This window comes from Ambystoma mexicanum, chromosome 7q (assembly GCF_040938575.1).
Source record: "Ambystoma mexicanum isolate Mex_15411 chromosome 7q, UKY_AmexF1_1, whole genome shotgun sequence".
Lineage (NCBI taxonomy): Eukaryota > Metazoa > Chordata > Amphibia > Caudata > Ambystomatidae > Ambystoma > Ambystoma mexicanum.
This window is the reverse complement of record NC_090941.1, coordinates 749,887,473-749,903,406: the sequence shown is the minus strand read 5'-3', so window position 1 is coordinate 749,903,406 and position 15,934 is coordinate 749,887,473. Positions and strand designations below refer to the sequence as shown.

Genomic DNA, 15,934 nt, shown 5'->3' with positions numbered 1-15,934 from the left:
CAGAAACTCCAATTTATCGGAGCAGTTCTGGATACTTTCTCGGGCAAAGCCTCGCCTCCCGAAGAGAGAGCTCACCACATTCTGCAGATGGTAACACAATTCCAAAATGCCCAGCATCTGCCGGCATTCGATTTTCTAAGTTTGCTCGGTTTTATGGCATCCTGCATTTTTCTGGTGCCAGAGGCCAAATTGATGATGAGATCCCTACAGTGGGCCCTCAGGGCCCAATGGTCCCAATTTTCAGGGGAGATGTCAGATCTTTTGCAAGTCCCGACCAGAGAGGCACAGGATCTGCGATGGTGGGCTTGCAACAAACAAATCCTCAAAGGAGAATCTTTTTGGCAACCATGGCTGGAGATAATGGTAGTGACGGATGCCTCACTCACGGGGTGGGGAGCCCACACCAACGAACGGACAATCGGCGGTCGTTGGTCTCCATCAGAGTCCAAACTACACATCAACCTCTTGGAGCTGAGGGCAATCAGACTAGCGCTGAAAGCCTTTCTGCCCTCTGTACGGGGAATGAATGTCCTGATAATGACGGACAACACAGTGACCGTGTACTACCTCAACAAGAGAGGAGGAGTAGGGTCACTACCACTGTGTAGAGAGGCAATGCAGCTCTGGTTCTGGGCAATACAGGAAGGAATCTCTCTAACAGCAATTCACCTAGCCGGAGAGCAGAACATGGCAGCGGACGCTCTGAGCAGGCAGAGCACAGTATCCCAGGAATGAGAACTAGCTCAGGAAGTCCTTCAAGAGATCTTCACACTTTGGGGAACCCCGCAAGGGGATCTGTTCACGACCGGTGCCAACCGGAAGTGTGAACTGTACTGCTGAAGGGAATTTCCCCCATGAGGAGCTCTAGGAGACGTGTTCGTGGTGGACTGGACATTTCCACTCCTGTACGCGTTTCCTCCAGTCCCTGTGATTCCTCAAGTAATCAGTAGATTAAGAAAGTTTGGGAAATCCATGATCCTAATTGCCCCGAATTGGGCCAGGAGAACGTGGTACCCGGACTTCTGGACATGTCCATCTGCCCTCCAATACGTCTTCCACAAAGAGAGTACCTTCTCTCGTGAGAGGAAGGTCGGGTTCTCCATCCAGAGGTCAAGACACTCAGCCTTCATGCGTGGTTTCTGAGAGGCTGAGATACAAGGATTGGGACCTTCCGGATGACGTAATGGAGATTTTGCTTTCAGCCAGAAGGCTAGCAACTAAATCTCTGTGCCGGTGTTGTTGGAACAGGTTCAGTAACTGGTGCAGAGATAAGAATGTGGACCCTTTTCAATGTAATATTCCTACAATACTGTCTATTCTTTTACATTTGGCCAATTTGGGGCTCCAAGTTGGCACGACTAAAGGTTATTTGGCTGTGCTATCCATTTTTAAGGGCTCCTCAGAGGAGGAATCTTATTTCAAGATACCTTTATCAGTACAGTTCTTAAAAGGGCTTACTAATGTGTTTCCTCCAATACCCTTTCAAGTACCTGTATGGGATCTAAATTTAGTGTTGACATTTCTCACATGTATTCCATTTGAGCCATTGCATTCTTGCCTGTTAAGGCTCCTTACTCTAAAAGCAATACTTCTAGTGGCAATTACTTCAGTCCGCAGTGTGAGTGAGTTGCAGGTGCTTTCTAGCAAACCTCCTGACACCATCTTTCACAAAGATAAAGTTGTTCTTAAGGTCAAACCCTCTTTTCTACTGAGAATTTTCTCAGATTTTCACCTGTCACAAAAGATAACATTGCCTGCATTTTATCCTCCTCCTCACGCAAGTAAGGAGGAAGAAAGATTACACAGATTAGACCCTAAGAGTCTTCTCGGACTCATGAAAGTCTACTCAGACATCGCCAATGCCACTCCCACGACAATCCACTGCGGGGTCCCTCAAGGTTCCTGCACTGCACCCACACTTTACAACTTGTTCACTAAACCTCTTTTTGATTAACTTGACTCCTACGGCATCACATACACGAACTACGCGGACGACACACAAGTACTTCTACCCCTCAAAGGGACATACCACCACGACGCAAAGGCACTCCACTCCATCTACGCCATCATCCAGGCCTGGATGGCAGTAAATGGCCTCTGCCTAAATGCAGACAAGACGGAAATCATGATATTAGGTCAACAGAGCACCCTAGATAAACTGGACATACTGTATGCTAATTTCTCCATTGACAACTCCATCATCCCCGTCTCCACAGCGGTAAAGACACTGGGAGTGTACATAGACTCCTCTCTATCTATGAATAGACAAGTCAGCGCAATTACCTCCTCATCTGTGCATACCACTAAACTCATAAACGCCATCAAGCCTTACCTCTCCAAACCCAACTGCCTCTCCATAGCCAGAGCAACCATTGGAGCCAAACTGGACTATTGCAATGCCCTCCTAGCGGGCACATCAGCAAAAAACCTAAACAAACACCAAGTCACACAGAACAATGCTCTCCGGGCCGCTCTCAGCATCCCAAGAAGAGAGCATATCTCACATGCCAGACATGCAGCCCAATGGCTCCCGGTTAAAGAAAGGATCACACTCAAAATCCTCACCCTCACCCACAAATGCCTCTCTCTCCGCCCCGTCCTATCTATCAGAGACCATCTCCAAACCTTCCTCCGCCCGTCCCACCAGGACGCAATACACCAACCTACTCTGCATCCCACGCATCAAAAAAGCCAAAGCCGGTGGCCTAAGCCTCCCCTACATTGCCGCCAAGACCTGGAACGCTCTTCCTGCAGACATTAGAGCGGAAAACTTGCTCCCGATTTTTCGTAGGAAACTGAAGACCTCTTTCCTTGCACAATAATGTGACCCCTGCAAATCCATGTAAATATACTGCATTGCCTTTTGTGCTAATACCAAATTTTCCACTGTAAATAATGTATTATTTGTACTGTATTATGTGTAACCAAGATATGACTGTAACAAGCGCCACAATGCCCAGGGGCTGACGTGCGCTCTACAAATCTGAATAAATAAATAAATAAGAGGGTTCTTAGTTTCTATATATCGAGATTGTATAAATTTCGTCAGTGTGACCAACTTTTTGTGGGATATACTGGCAGTAAATTAGGGCTAGCAGTGACAAAACAAACATTGTCCAGATGGATAATTTTAGCTATAACTGAATGTTATAGATTGGCTGGGAAAGATCCTCCAGATGGGCTAAGAACTCATTAAACCAGGGGCATGGCGACTTCAACAGCTCTTCAGAGGGGTGTCCTGATACAAGATATCTGAGCAGCAGCCACCTGGTCATCCTTGAACACATTTGTAAAGCACTACTCTCTAGACTCGACTTCTTCACAGGGGGGTCTCTTTGCAAAATCAGTACTTCATACTGTACATGATTTAATATTTATGGTACTCCCTCCTCCAATTCAAACTGCTTTGGGAGCCTATCTAAGATGAGGAATAAGTGGGAGGACGCAATCCATTCGAAGAACAAGTTACTTACCAACTGTAACGTTCTTTCGACTGGATATTCCTCATCGACCCTCCCAGCCTACCCCACAGTACAGTTTACGTGTTTTACACTCAGTTCCTTTAGAGCTTTTGGTCAAAGGGACACACCTTATCTACTAATTATTGGCTACAACATACAAAAAAACAGAACTGAGGCCAACGGGCGCGGCTCGATCCATTTATACTGCGGATGACGTTGACGCTTGACAGATACCACCGAGGGACATCAACTCTGCGGACTCCAGCAGAGCGCCCTCTGGTGGAGAGAACTTTTTTATATTAAGCAGCAAAGGTAAGGATATATCTAAGATGAGGAATACGTGGGAGTAACATCTATTCGAAATAATGTTACAGTTGGTAAGTAACTTGTTCATTTATTCAGTGTACTTCCTTGTGCCAAAAAAAGATCTCACGATGCGCCCTGTTTTAGATCTGCGCCCTGCAAATGCCTATGTCAAGCCACAGAAATTCTGCATGGCAACGCTACAGGAAGTAATTCCACTGCTAAAGCAGGAGGGACTACATGGCAACCCTGGATATGAAAGATGCATACTTTGATATTTCAATGTTTCCGGTGCACAGAAGATTCTTGCGTTTCAAAATAGTGAACCAGCACTTTTAATTCAAGGTGCTGCCCTTCGGCATAGTGTCCGCTCTAAGGGTATTTACCAAGGTACTGGCGGTGGTGGCGACGCATCTACGCAGGCAGTCAATCCTGGTGTCCCCTTACCTGGATGACTGGCTGATCACGGGGAAAACTTTCAAATTTGCAAGCAAAATACCCAGAGAACGATCAATCTACTTTTATTTTTATTATAACTTTATTCGCTCAACATTGTTCCATACACTATTAACTTTGTATTACCGTATCGTGTTTTTCAAAGCATATTTTCAATCGACATTACAAACTGTAGTAACTGCAACACCTCCCCTCCCCCTCTCCCCAACCAGTCTTCTGCGAGCAGCCCCCTGTGTCCTGTTGTATGCGGCTCAGTCCTCTTCCTCCCCTAATATCCCCAGCTCCCTCAATCTCTTCGGAATGTATAGGTGTGTGATCTCCTTAATTGTGCAAGTCATGAAGGGTGACCTAACTTTACTAAATTTCCTCAACGGCCCCCGTACTGTTGCCGTCATCTTCTCCACATCCACTGTGTCCCATTTTGCATAGTACCATTGTATACTGGATGGTGGCTCTTTTTGTTACCATTGTTTCACTATACACCGCTTTGCAGCCATCAATTAGTTTGGCCATAGTGTTTCAGCACTCCCACCCAGCCTTTGTTCCCCCTGAGGCAAGATGCCCAGTACCACAGCCTCTCCATCCATCTCCATATCTATTCCCAGTATCCCAGCCACTTTTCATTTCACCTCTTGCCAGAAGTGTTTAAGCTGCGGGCATCCCCACCAGATATCATTCCCACAGCCACCCCCCCCCACCCATTCCAGCACGCTGCCGACATTGAGGTGTACATTTTATAGAGTCTCTCTGGGGTGTAGTGCCAATGGTTTTAACAGCTTGTATTGTAGTTCGCGGTTCTGCACCGTGTATGAGGTATGCCAGCCCTTTAAGGCTTCTTCCATTCCTTGTCCGTGGGCCCCTTCCCCCCCCTCTCCTCTCCCATCTGCCCCTCAGGACCCCATCTTCCCCCTCATCGCCACTTACCAAAAATCCTATTCCAGCTGCCTCCTCTCCCTCTCCCCGATTTGATAAGTTTAGGATTTCTGATTTTGCAAAGTTCACTTTGAAACTGGACACTTCAGAGAAAACCTGGACACTTCAGAGAAAACCTTTGCCTCCTCCATTATTGCTGGCAGTGAGATCTCCGGCTCGGTAATCATCAGGACCACATAGTCGGCAAATAGGCCTATTTTGTGTTGTGCCTTCGCCCACTTGACCCCACGGATCTCTCCATTTTCCTTTATCCGCTGCGCAAAGGGTTCCATCACTAGAGCAAAGAGAAGCGGGGAGAGTGGACACCCCTGCTTTGTTCCTGTCCTTATCGAGAATGGGCTAGTTAATCTCCCCGGTTCACTTTAACCATAGCTTGGGGGTTCTGATAATTCGCCTAACTCATTCTCAAAAACTTGGTCCTACTCCCACCTTACTGAGGGTTTGCTCCATGAAAATCCAGTTGACGCGATCGAAGGCCTTCTCTGCATCCAACATTAATAAACAGGTGGGTGTGGCTCCCCCCCCTTTCTCAGCCTTATCAATGATGTGCAGGACTCTTCTTATATTGTCGAACATGTTCTGACCCTGAATGAACCCTGTTTGGTCCTGTGCCACCAAATCCAGGAGGATCCCTTCTAACCTTGCTGCCAATACCCTTGTATACAGTTTAGCATCTACATTAATTAGCGCTATAGGGCGGTACGAGGAGCATAGCTGTGGGTTTTTCCCTGGCTTCGGGATGAGAGTGATATGTGCCATGTTCATAGATCTGGATATCTCCCACCAATCTACTTTTTCAATTGGATTTCTCAATCAACGAGAAAAAGCCAAGCCTTGTACCAAACAAGTCCAAACAGTTCCTAGGAGCTATCATAAAAACAGAAGAAGGTCTAGTCTTTCCATCGAAAGAAAGAATACAAAACATACTGCTGCAAATACCTCAGTGTCTAACTGGTCGCCAGATAACCGTACGCAAAACAATGCGCCTACTTGGGATGATGGCATCCTGCATTTACCTGGTCCCACACCCAAGATTGCACATGCGCCCATTTCAGGAATGGTTGGCGAAACAGTGGTCTCGGGCAAACGGTCAGTGGGACGATCTAGTGGTCATTTCGCCAACCCTACTACAAGCTCTACGCTGGTGGACCAAGGAAAACCTGTTGAAGGGAAAACCCTTCCACGACCTGGCAATGCAAGCGGTTGTCACAACAGACGCATCACTCACCGGGTGTGGGGCTCATTACCTTCATTTTACAGCGCATGGTATGTGGACTCCATTCACAGCCCAGAATCGCATCATCCTTCTGGAACTTCTGGCAGTGCTCAAGGCATTACAAGCCTTCCAAGCACACCTGGCAAAACAAATAGTACAGCTACTCATAGACCGCATCACTGCGATGTTTTATATAAACCAGCAGGGGGGCACACACTCTCCAAGTCTGTCCAAGCTTGGACAAAAAATATGGAAGTGGGCACTCAAACGGGTCATGTTCTAAACATCGCAACATGTTCCAGCGGTACTCAATTCTCTAGTGGACACACTAAGTAGAGATCCTCTACCAGATGAGCACGAGTAGCAACTCGACAAAAATATCGTAGACCACATTTTCACACAATGGGGCTACCCCCCGTTAGACTTGTCCGCAACAAAAGTAAACAAACAATGCCCCGACTTCGCGTCCAGGTTTCCCCAACACGACTCCAAGGGGAACACCCTGTGAATGAACTGGTCAGGGAAGTTTTCCTACGCTCCCCCCACCTCCTTCCCCCCCAACTCCTCTAATGAGCAAATTGGTGAACAAGATTAACAAGGAACAAGTAACATTATTCCTAGTTGCTCCTATGTGGGCGAGACAACCTTGGTATCCACATCTCCACACACTGGCGATGTGCGACCTGCTCAAATTCCTGTGCTCATTCAATATGCTCACTCAGCACGGGGGGATGACATTACACCCTGAACCTCGGTCTATGAACTTGCCAGCTTGGCTCCTGAAGTCATAGAGTTTGGCCATTTAAATCTACCTCAATGGTGTATGGAAATCCTCAACAAGGCACATAAACCAAACACTAGACACTGTTACTTTAACAAGTGGAAGAGATTTGTAATTTGGTGCCAGTCAAAACAAACCCAATAGAATATACTCCATCACACATTCTTCATTACATGCTTTACTTACCAGACTAAGGGCTAGTATTTAACTCTATCAAGGTTCACCTAGCGGCTCTATCTGCGTAGACCACTTAAGGCCTTCATGGAGGGAGTCAAAAGACTCCACCCTCCTATTTCAAACCCGCCGCCAGGTTGGACCTCAATGTAGTACTTGCAAAGCTCATGGAAACCCCCTTTGAGCCTATGCATAAGTCAAGCCTTAAACACCTCACGTATAAGACGGCTTTTCTGATGGCTATCATCTCTATGACGAGTCAGAGAACTGCAAGCTTTCTCAGTGCAAAACCCTTGCTTTGTTATCCACAAAGACAAATGGGTATTAAGAACGCAGTTCCATGTCAATCAGACCATCGAACTACCAGCTTTTTTTCAAAATCCATCAAATTCAGCTGAGAAAAAACTCCATACACTAGATGTAAGGAGCGCTCCTTTACTATGTAAACAAGACTAGACCGCTAAGGAAAATAGACCAACTGTTTGTCTCCATAGCTCCAAGCAGGGAAGGAGATTGCAATTCTAAAAACGCCATCTCCAGAGATAAAGTACACTGTGGTCTAGAATGACCCCCTTCTTCTGGACTGGGGATAAAAGGTCACATCCATTTTTTATCTTCTTAGGGGAATGGCTCCCTTTCCCGGGTCAAAGCTCTTCTCCAACACAAAAAAGGTAAAGTTCAAGCACTTCTCCTTGGCAGACACACTGCCTATCTCTTTACACTCTGTATCAGAACATCTTTACAACTTTGGTTACCAGGAGAATGACTCCCTTCTCCTTCTTCCGGTAGCTTGATTAACAGTTCAACAACTTTCCTCCTACCTTTCCAACCGCTCTTTTGCTGTCTCCTGAGGTGGTCGTACCACTTCCACTCACCCCCTGGACTTCGGTGTTCCCCAAGGCCCTGTACCTGGCCCTTTCCTTTTCTCACTCTACACTTCTCTACTTGCCCCCATTATCTCCTCTTTTGGCATATCTCATCATTTCTACGCAGATGATACCCAGCTATTTCTTTCCTTCTCCTCGTTCACCCCTGAACTCCACCATAATCTTTCATCCTGTCTTACTGCTATTAAAAACTGGATGTCTTCCCACTTTCTTTCCCTCAACTCTGAGAAAACTCAAGTCTTATTCTTCCCCTCCAACACACTTTCTCCTCTCTCTCCCCCTCCTTTTATTTTCTTTCCTCCTACTAACCTCCCTATCTCTGCCTCTGCTCGCAACCTTGGCCTCCACCTTGACTCTACCCTCTCCCTTTCCCATCATATTTCTCTTACCTCTCGCGCCTGCCGCTTTCACCTATTCAATGTTCGCAAAATCTGCTCCTCCCTCACCTTTCATGCTACTAAACTCTTAATCTCTTCCCTCATTTCTCCCGTCTTTTCTACTGTTCTTCTCTCCTCTTTGGACTCCCTGCCTCTCACCTTGCTCCCCTCAAATCCCTTTACCACTCTGCCATCTGTACCCTCTGTCTTCTTGCACCTCTTGATTCCATTTCCTCCTCGCTTTCTTTTCTTGGCTGGCTTCCCTTTCACTCCCAACTTAAATTTAACTTCCTCTGTCTAGTTTTTAAATCTCTTCATGAGCTCGCTCCCCCTTACCTTTCCTCTCTCCTTTCTTTCTACTCTCCTTCTCGCTCCCTCAGATCCACTGATCTCTTCTTACTCACTGTACCTCCATCCCCTTGTGCTTCCTCGCGTTTCTGTTCCTTTCAGCTCCTAGCCCCCCATCACTGGAACTACCCCTCTCCATCCGTTCCATTTCCTCTTACTCCTCTTTCCGTGCCTCCTTGAAATCTTCCCTTCTTCACCCCCGCCTGCACTCCCCTCCTTCTCCCATTATCTCCCTCCTTTATCTCTACCCTCCTTCCTACTTTGCCTCTTCTTCCCTTTCTTTCTTATCCCTCCTTCCCTCCTCCTGTTATCTCTTCTTCCCCCGCTCTGACCTCCCTTTCTACTTCCCTTTCTTCTTACTCTTATCTATTCCTCCTTTAGTACTGGTCAATTGATCTGCATACTGTTTTTGATGGTTTGTTTCATGTCCTTGTAATTTTAAGCTTCTTGTTTACAATGTATTCTTGTTGTTGTATTGTAAAGCGCTTTGGAGTAAAGCGCTATATAAACCTAATAAATACAAATAAATACAAACATAACCAGGTGGAATTACTCCCTTCCCTTGTCATCTTACTTTTAGGTTTCTCAGCAATACAGTTCATGCACTGGTAGGGCCTTGACCCAGGCTTCCCCACTGTTACCCACTTGGTTTACTCTCCTGCCAAGTACTGCCACGAGGAAGATGACTTGTCCTTTTCTTGATACCTATTCTTCGGGTTGGGGGTCTGATATGTGCCCCTATTGGGGAATCACTTATCCTTACAGCACACCCTACTTCTCTCTAGCTCAGGGGTTACAACCCATCCTCTAAATTCTGGATTTGTTCTTCTTGTGTGATTTATACGGTAACCAAGACCCTCTCTTAAACCCACCGGCCAGCCCATTTACTCCTGTATCTTCCAGGACTTCTCTGGTGTGCCTTGGGGTCTGCCTTTGGTCTGTTTGGGTCTCTCGTGGCTTCTGCAGGCTTCTTATGCACTGCAGCGGCTCTGCTGCCTCTGTCTCTCTGAGGTACGCAGATCTGTTAAAGACTGCATGGTCCACCTTCTCTGTGAGGTCTAGTTAATGCTTTGCTAAGTGTCCTCTGGCATCGGACCTGCTGGGTATGCCGTCTGCTTCTTTTCAGAGTCCCTGACTGCAGCCAGTGAATTTCCTGCACTGAGCAGCTTCCTGGCCCTCGGTTCTTCCTGAGATGGCTGAGCAACATTGTAAGTCCTTTGTTACTTTTTATTTGCACACTGCTATGGATCACTAGAATACTCGCCCATGTTTCATGGAGTGTTCTTTATGGCTCCACACCACCTACTCCTCCTTCCAGTACTTGTCTGGTACACTCCCTTTGAGTAGTCACTACTGTTCTTCATCTCAGCATTTCTTAAAGGCACAGACTTACAAAGGTACATGGGATTACTGGGCAAAGTGTTAGGGTCTATGGGGTATGGAGGTGGATAGGTTGTTGGGTGAGGGATGTTATACTGCGTTCTCCCTAGATATTCTCCCTTGCCCTCAGAGGGGAGGTCTCTTTCCATGAGATCCTCCCACTGAGTACCACTCCCAAAGGGACTTTCGGGTAGCGGCCTCAGCAGCCTGGCCTCATGGGAAGGGGCTCCCCTTTTGGGGAGAAGTGACAACATCTCTGGATTCATCACAATATATATTCATTCTGCAACTCTGCTGGGACTTTATAGAAATAACTGTATGCTCTCTACGTATCTTGCCCTTGCTTGTTTAATCTTCACTATACGATCATAATGTAGACTGAAAAACGTCCAGCATGGCTGACATGCAGAGCGGTATTTGGGGAAAAGAGGTTTACACTTGATTACTATTTCATAAACTAAATGGGTGACGAAGGTGAGGTGCAGGAAGGAGTGACCAGCATATACATCCTGCATTCTGAGAAGTGTGGCTGTGGCATCTTGCCATTGTGCAAATTAACCTGCCTTGCTTTAATATTGCATTCTCTATTGTTAACTGTTTTAGACTTTTTGCTGCTTTTCGGTAGGGATAAAATAAAAGGCATTGAACTGAAAACCTTGATTTGAAGAACTTTGCTATTCATTAAATGTGCCCTTGTGTTTTTTCAGAGCTGCTTACACTGTACTTCAGATTATATCTTCAACCTTCTAAAGATATAAACAGAGTCCTAGTGGCCCGGATCATACATACACTTACCCGAGGTTGCTCTTCACAGACCGATGGTCTACAGTCCAAGTTCTTCAGTTTCTTTTCAAAAGCGATTCTTTGTGTGAGGTAAGTATTTAAAAATCATTTTCATTCTTCCATAAACACATTGATTTACAGGAATATTGTTCTGTTGCACAGTTTTGACATTACGTTGGTAATGTATTGACTCCCTATCTCTCGATCCACAAAGGTTTGACACAAAAGTAGTAACACATTCTTGGTAATGGAGACGAGCAGTTAAGATGAGACTTATAAGCTCAAGGGTTTGGATTCCAGTACAATAAACACACACCAGAGCTTGACAAAGGTTATCATGCGTATATACGAAAGTACAAAAATACTTCTATTTCTTACCCAGACATAAGCATTAGGTAAAAGACACAATAAGGTAAGTAAAGCATTATTTGCACATGTACAAACCACAGTTTGGTGTCTCCAATGGTAACACACATCCCACTTAAGAAACAACACCATTTCAAAGAACTGGTACAAAAGTAATGACACATCCAAAACTTGTGGGAGAGGATTTATAGAACAAACGAAAGCCTGTGTGAGATTTTTAAGGAAAACTACCACATTAGTACTAAGTGTCTCCACTACAGTCCTTATCCACAAATAAGTTTTCAAAGTAAGTAAACCAGATCTTGGATAATTTAAGAATATGTTGAAATAGTAGTCTCTAATAGAGAAGAAAGCGGTAGCCATACAATAAACCCAAGATTTTGTAATCAAGGCAGGCCTTGCAAAATCCACTCAACCATTAGCATAGAAGAGCTTTTTTGGCAGGCTTGACTATGGTTCTCAACCCTGGGGTCGAGTGCCCCATCTGATATATTTGTATTCACTAATTGCAGTGCCCATAGCTCGCCTATAGATGGCAGCAGGTTAATCCCAAGTACCTAGAAGTCAATTTGTGGTAGTCTGCCATTTAAGCCTGTTGGTGGAGGTGATTTTGGATGTGGACTCTGGAGAAATTTGGAGATGGATGTGTGGAGAGCCAATGAATCTGCTTGCCATTGGTTGGCCTGCTTCTGCTTTACCTAAGAAGAGATTTCAGAGGAACGATCACTGACAGCTGTAAGTAGTTGACACAGAAAAGATATCCATGTGGCTATAACTGGTGTGGCAAAACAAGAGTTGATGGCTGGAAGGTTTAGAATAAATCTTGACCTCTGGCATTGCTCTGGGCAACCCTCCAGACCATTGTTCTTCGCCTGCTGAGCCATTACAAAAGGGGAAAGACTATATGCAAATCAGGCTTGGTCCCACCCCCAAAGGGGTAGTCCAGCCCGGACTGCTAGGTCACATCCCTTTTGCACAAGACCACAAGCATCCCCAGACATGTTTCAGCCTTGTTGGGCATCATCAGTGAGGAGTAGCTTGGGTCTCTAGGCCCAGCAGGCAAGGGACCCACGTCTGGGCATACCCTTCCCACTCGGGGTGACAATAGCAAAACAAAAGAGTTGATGGCTGGAAGGTTTAGAATAAATCTTGACCTCTGGCATTGCTCTGGGCAACCCTCCAGACCATCGTTCTTCGCCTGCCAAGCCATTACAAAAGGGGAAAGACCATATGCAAATCAGGCTACTCCTCACTGAAGAGGCCCAACAAGGCTGAAACATGTTAGGAGATGCGTGTGGTCTCGTGCAGAAGGGATGTGACCTAGCAGTTCGGGCTGGACTGCCCCTTTTGGGGTGGGACCAAGCCTGATTTGCATATGGTCTTTCCCCTTCTGTAATGGCTTGGCAGGCGAAGAACGATGGTCTTGAGGGTTGCCCAGAGCAATGCCAGTGGTTAAGATTCATTCTAAACCTTCCAGCTATCACTTCTTTGTTTTTGCTTTATAACTGGTGTGGTACAATTATGATATTGCATTACTGTAGTCGGTATGTTAAAATACTCCCAATGTCCACACTGCAACTTGCTGGATGAAGTATTTGGCTCTGTAATCTTTGTGAGGAGCGAGCCCTAGCTGATCTGCCATTGGAAATACTATGCCACAGAGATAATTCTCCTTGTTTCTCCCGCCCCCCCCAACTCTCTGGCCAGACTCCTTGTGTCCCCTCCCCTCACCCACTTGTGAGGCAAAAAACCTTGGGATTATCTTTGACTCCTCTCTCTCTCTCTTTCTCTCCACACATCATGGACCTTGCCAAGAAGTCCAACTTTCAGTTGCATCTCCTCATGGACATTCTACCTCTCCTCACCTTCCCCCAGAAGCTCAATGTCTCCAAAGCCCTGGTTCTCTCTAGGCTAGACTACTGCAACAGCCTCTTCCTCAATCTGCCTCTTTCCTCTCTTCGCCTCCTTCAACTAATCCAGAATAGGACTGCAAGACTTATTCTTGCCCTCAAGCCCAGGACCTGCATCTCTCCAGCCTTAAAATCTCTCCACTCGCTCCCGGTGACCGTAAGAATCAAATTCAAGACCCTCTACATCAGGCCTGGGACCTCTTTACATCCAGCTTTCCCTCCCCAAACACCTCCCAGACAGAGTACTTTGGTCCTCTGGCTCCAACTCTCTGCAGGTCAAACGTTTCTCCAAGAAGAGAGTGGGAGGGAAGATTCCTTTCCTCGGCTGGCTCCTCCCTCTTGAACGGCCTCCCTCCCCCCTCAGACTTGAGCTGGATTGTCTTAAGTTCTGGAAACCTCTGAAGACTTTCCTTGTCTCCTCAATCTTCCCTCTCCCCCCTCCCGTGCTAACTCTCCCTCTGACGCTGCAACTGGGGCCTAGTCCCCTCAGTCATACATGGACCAGACCACCCCCTTGCAGTCCCCTCAGAATCCGTTGCCAGCACTTGCCCTCAGGCTCCCTTTCCTGGACTAGGCCAACCTGGTCCTCCCTGTCCACCGCACTCATCTTACCTTCCCTCCTTTTCCCCTGGCACTTGGCGCCTTGGCCTGCCCAGCACCTGCCCTCCCCCTTCCTTGGGGGGCAGCCTACTCCTGCACTTCTCCCTCTACCCCCTACCGCTTGCACTTAACACTTTGTCATGCACTTGCACGGTAGGATTGTCACAAGGCCAATATAATTGTTGTTGCCATGTTCCTCGCCCACCCCTCCCCTGTCTGGTCTTGTGGCGCCTGGAAACACTTGTGTATAGGCGCCATACAAATGTCCAATAAATACAAAAAATATGTATGTGAAAATGTTAAGTGAGAGGAACCTGTGGGTGTTCACTTCCTTCTCCCTGATATCCTCTGCTCAGGTGGCCAGGGAAGGGCCATTGCTTTTGGATTCCGACCCTGGGGGTGGATATGCGAACGAGGATCAACTGGGTAGAGGAGACTTGGAGAATGAAAGGGGGATGTCCTTGGGTGAGACGCAGTAGCCCCCATTTCCATTCTATAATGAACCTTCAGTCCCAGCAGCCTTTTGTGGGATATTGTCACCCTTTTCCCGTTTCTTCCTTCCAGGATAACCCTGGGAAATGCCATCAAGGTAGTGACTTTAGGAAGAGATTGAATAGGAGGATGTCTTTAGGCAAAGTGTGGTATCCCTTTTCCCTTGTGATAACAAATCCTACCCTTCCCCTACTTTCATAGGTTATTGCCAGTCCTTTCCTCTTATTTCCCCTCAGTCACACCACTCTAGTACTGGGATGAAGAAGAAGCAACTAGGAGATGTGCACACTAACCTTCAGTTACACCATTCTGGTACTGAGACGAGGAAGAGGCCTGGAAACTATTGCAAAGGTCAGGCATTCCCAAGAACATAAGTAATTGGATTCAGGCAATTGACTGGAAGTGCTTGCATATGCAACCTGTTAGCAGGTCACAGGTGCATACAAGGTGGAGTCACCAGTGGAGAGGGGAGACCAGCAGGAGAAAAGCTGTCCAAGTTTTACGGGCCCGAGCGGGAAGAAATTCTGCTAAAATGGAGACTGCCGGCGAGGGTACTGCCTGGAGGCCCACGCTGGCCTCTATCAAGGAGAGACTGCTAGCACTGGGGCCTGAATGGGACGTGAGAGGGTCAAAGCTGTCAGAGCCTCCTTGGTCGGGTGCTCACAGCCGGAGCTGTGGAGCACGGGAGAAACGCCAGCGCTGCAGGCCACCGTTAGCGTCTGCGATAGATGGGCGGAACTGCCGGCAACCCACAGCGAGCATTTGTAAACGGCGAGCGCTGCTTGCACAGCTACAGAAGCATGTGCGCGGAGCCGAGAATGAAGATAGAGGAGGAGCCGCCGGAGGAGCTGCCAAGGACCGGTGAGTGAAGCAGAGGGAGCGTTCGTACCGGGCTGATCCTGGGGCACCTATGAGGCAGATGTGACTGCCGGATGAGCAAAAAGATGTGCAATTGAAAGTGAACCGAAAGTGGGGGGGTTTTATTGAACAATGCGAGCAAGTTGAACTAGAAGTGAAAGAACGTGAATTAAGCTTAATTGAATACCGAACTAAAGGAAAACTGTGAAGCCTACGAATGGAATGCAAGCATGTGCAAAATACACATAATGAATAATAAAAAGGCCAAGAGCGAACCTTACTTAATGAAGTGAAAGACAAGTAATGAACATTGCTGAACATTGTGAAAGTAAGGTGGTGAACGAGAGTGAGCGCCACAAAGTGAAATGTGTAGAAGAGCACATTGTGGCAAAGCCAAGAGACTGGCAAATGAGGAAAAACACATTGTGGCAAAGCCAAGAGACTGGCAAGGAGAAACCAAAGTGAATGTGAAACAGAGCGCAGGTGTAGTGAAACAAGAAACCTGTGTGGGCAAGAAAGCCTAGTGTTATCGGCTGCATGACTTGTAATTGGTGGACCTTGTGGTCCGGCAACTGCTCTTAGACTGGGTATAGCATGTCTGGAATCTGG

The 15,934-nt window shown here is 46.9% G+C and overlaps 1 protein-coding gene across 2 annotated transcripts in view; it reads left to right on the top strand.

The window, feature by feature from the left end:
* The window catches only part of ATM (ATM serine/threonine kinase), a 3,046,976-nt gene that overhangs the window by 362,712 nt on the left and 2,668,330 nt on the right, over positions 1–15,934 (top strand). For both annotated transcript variants that reach the window (XM_069640412.1, XM_069640413.1), the window contains one exon: positions 11,024–11,189. In XM_069640412.1, coding sequence (XP_069496513.1) covers positions 11,024–11,189 — 166 coding nt within the window. The remainder of the gene's footprint in view (positions 1–11,023; positions 11,190–15,934) is intronic.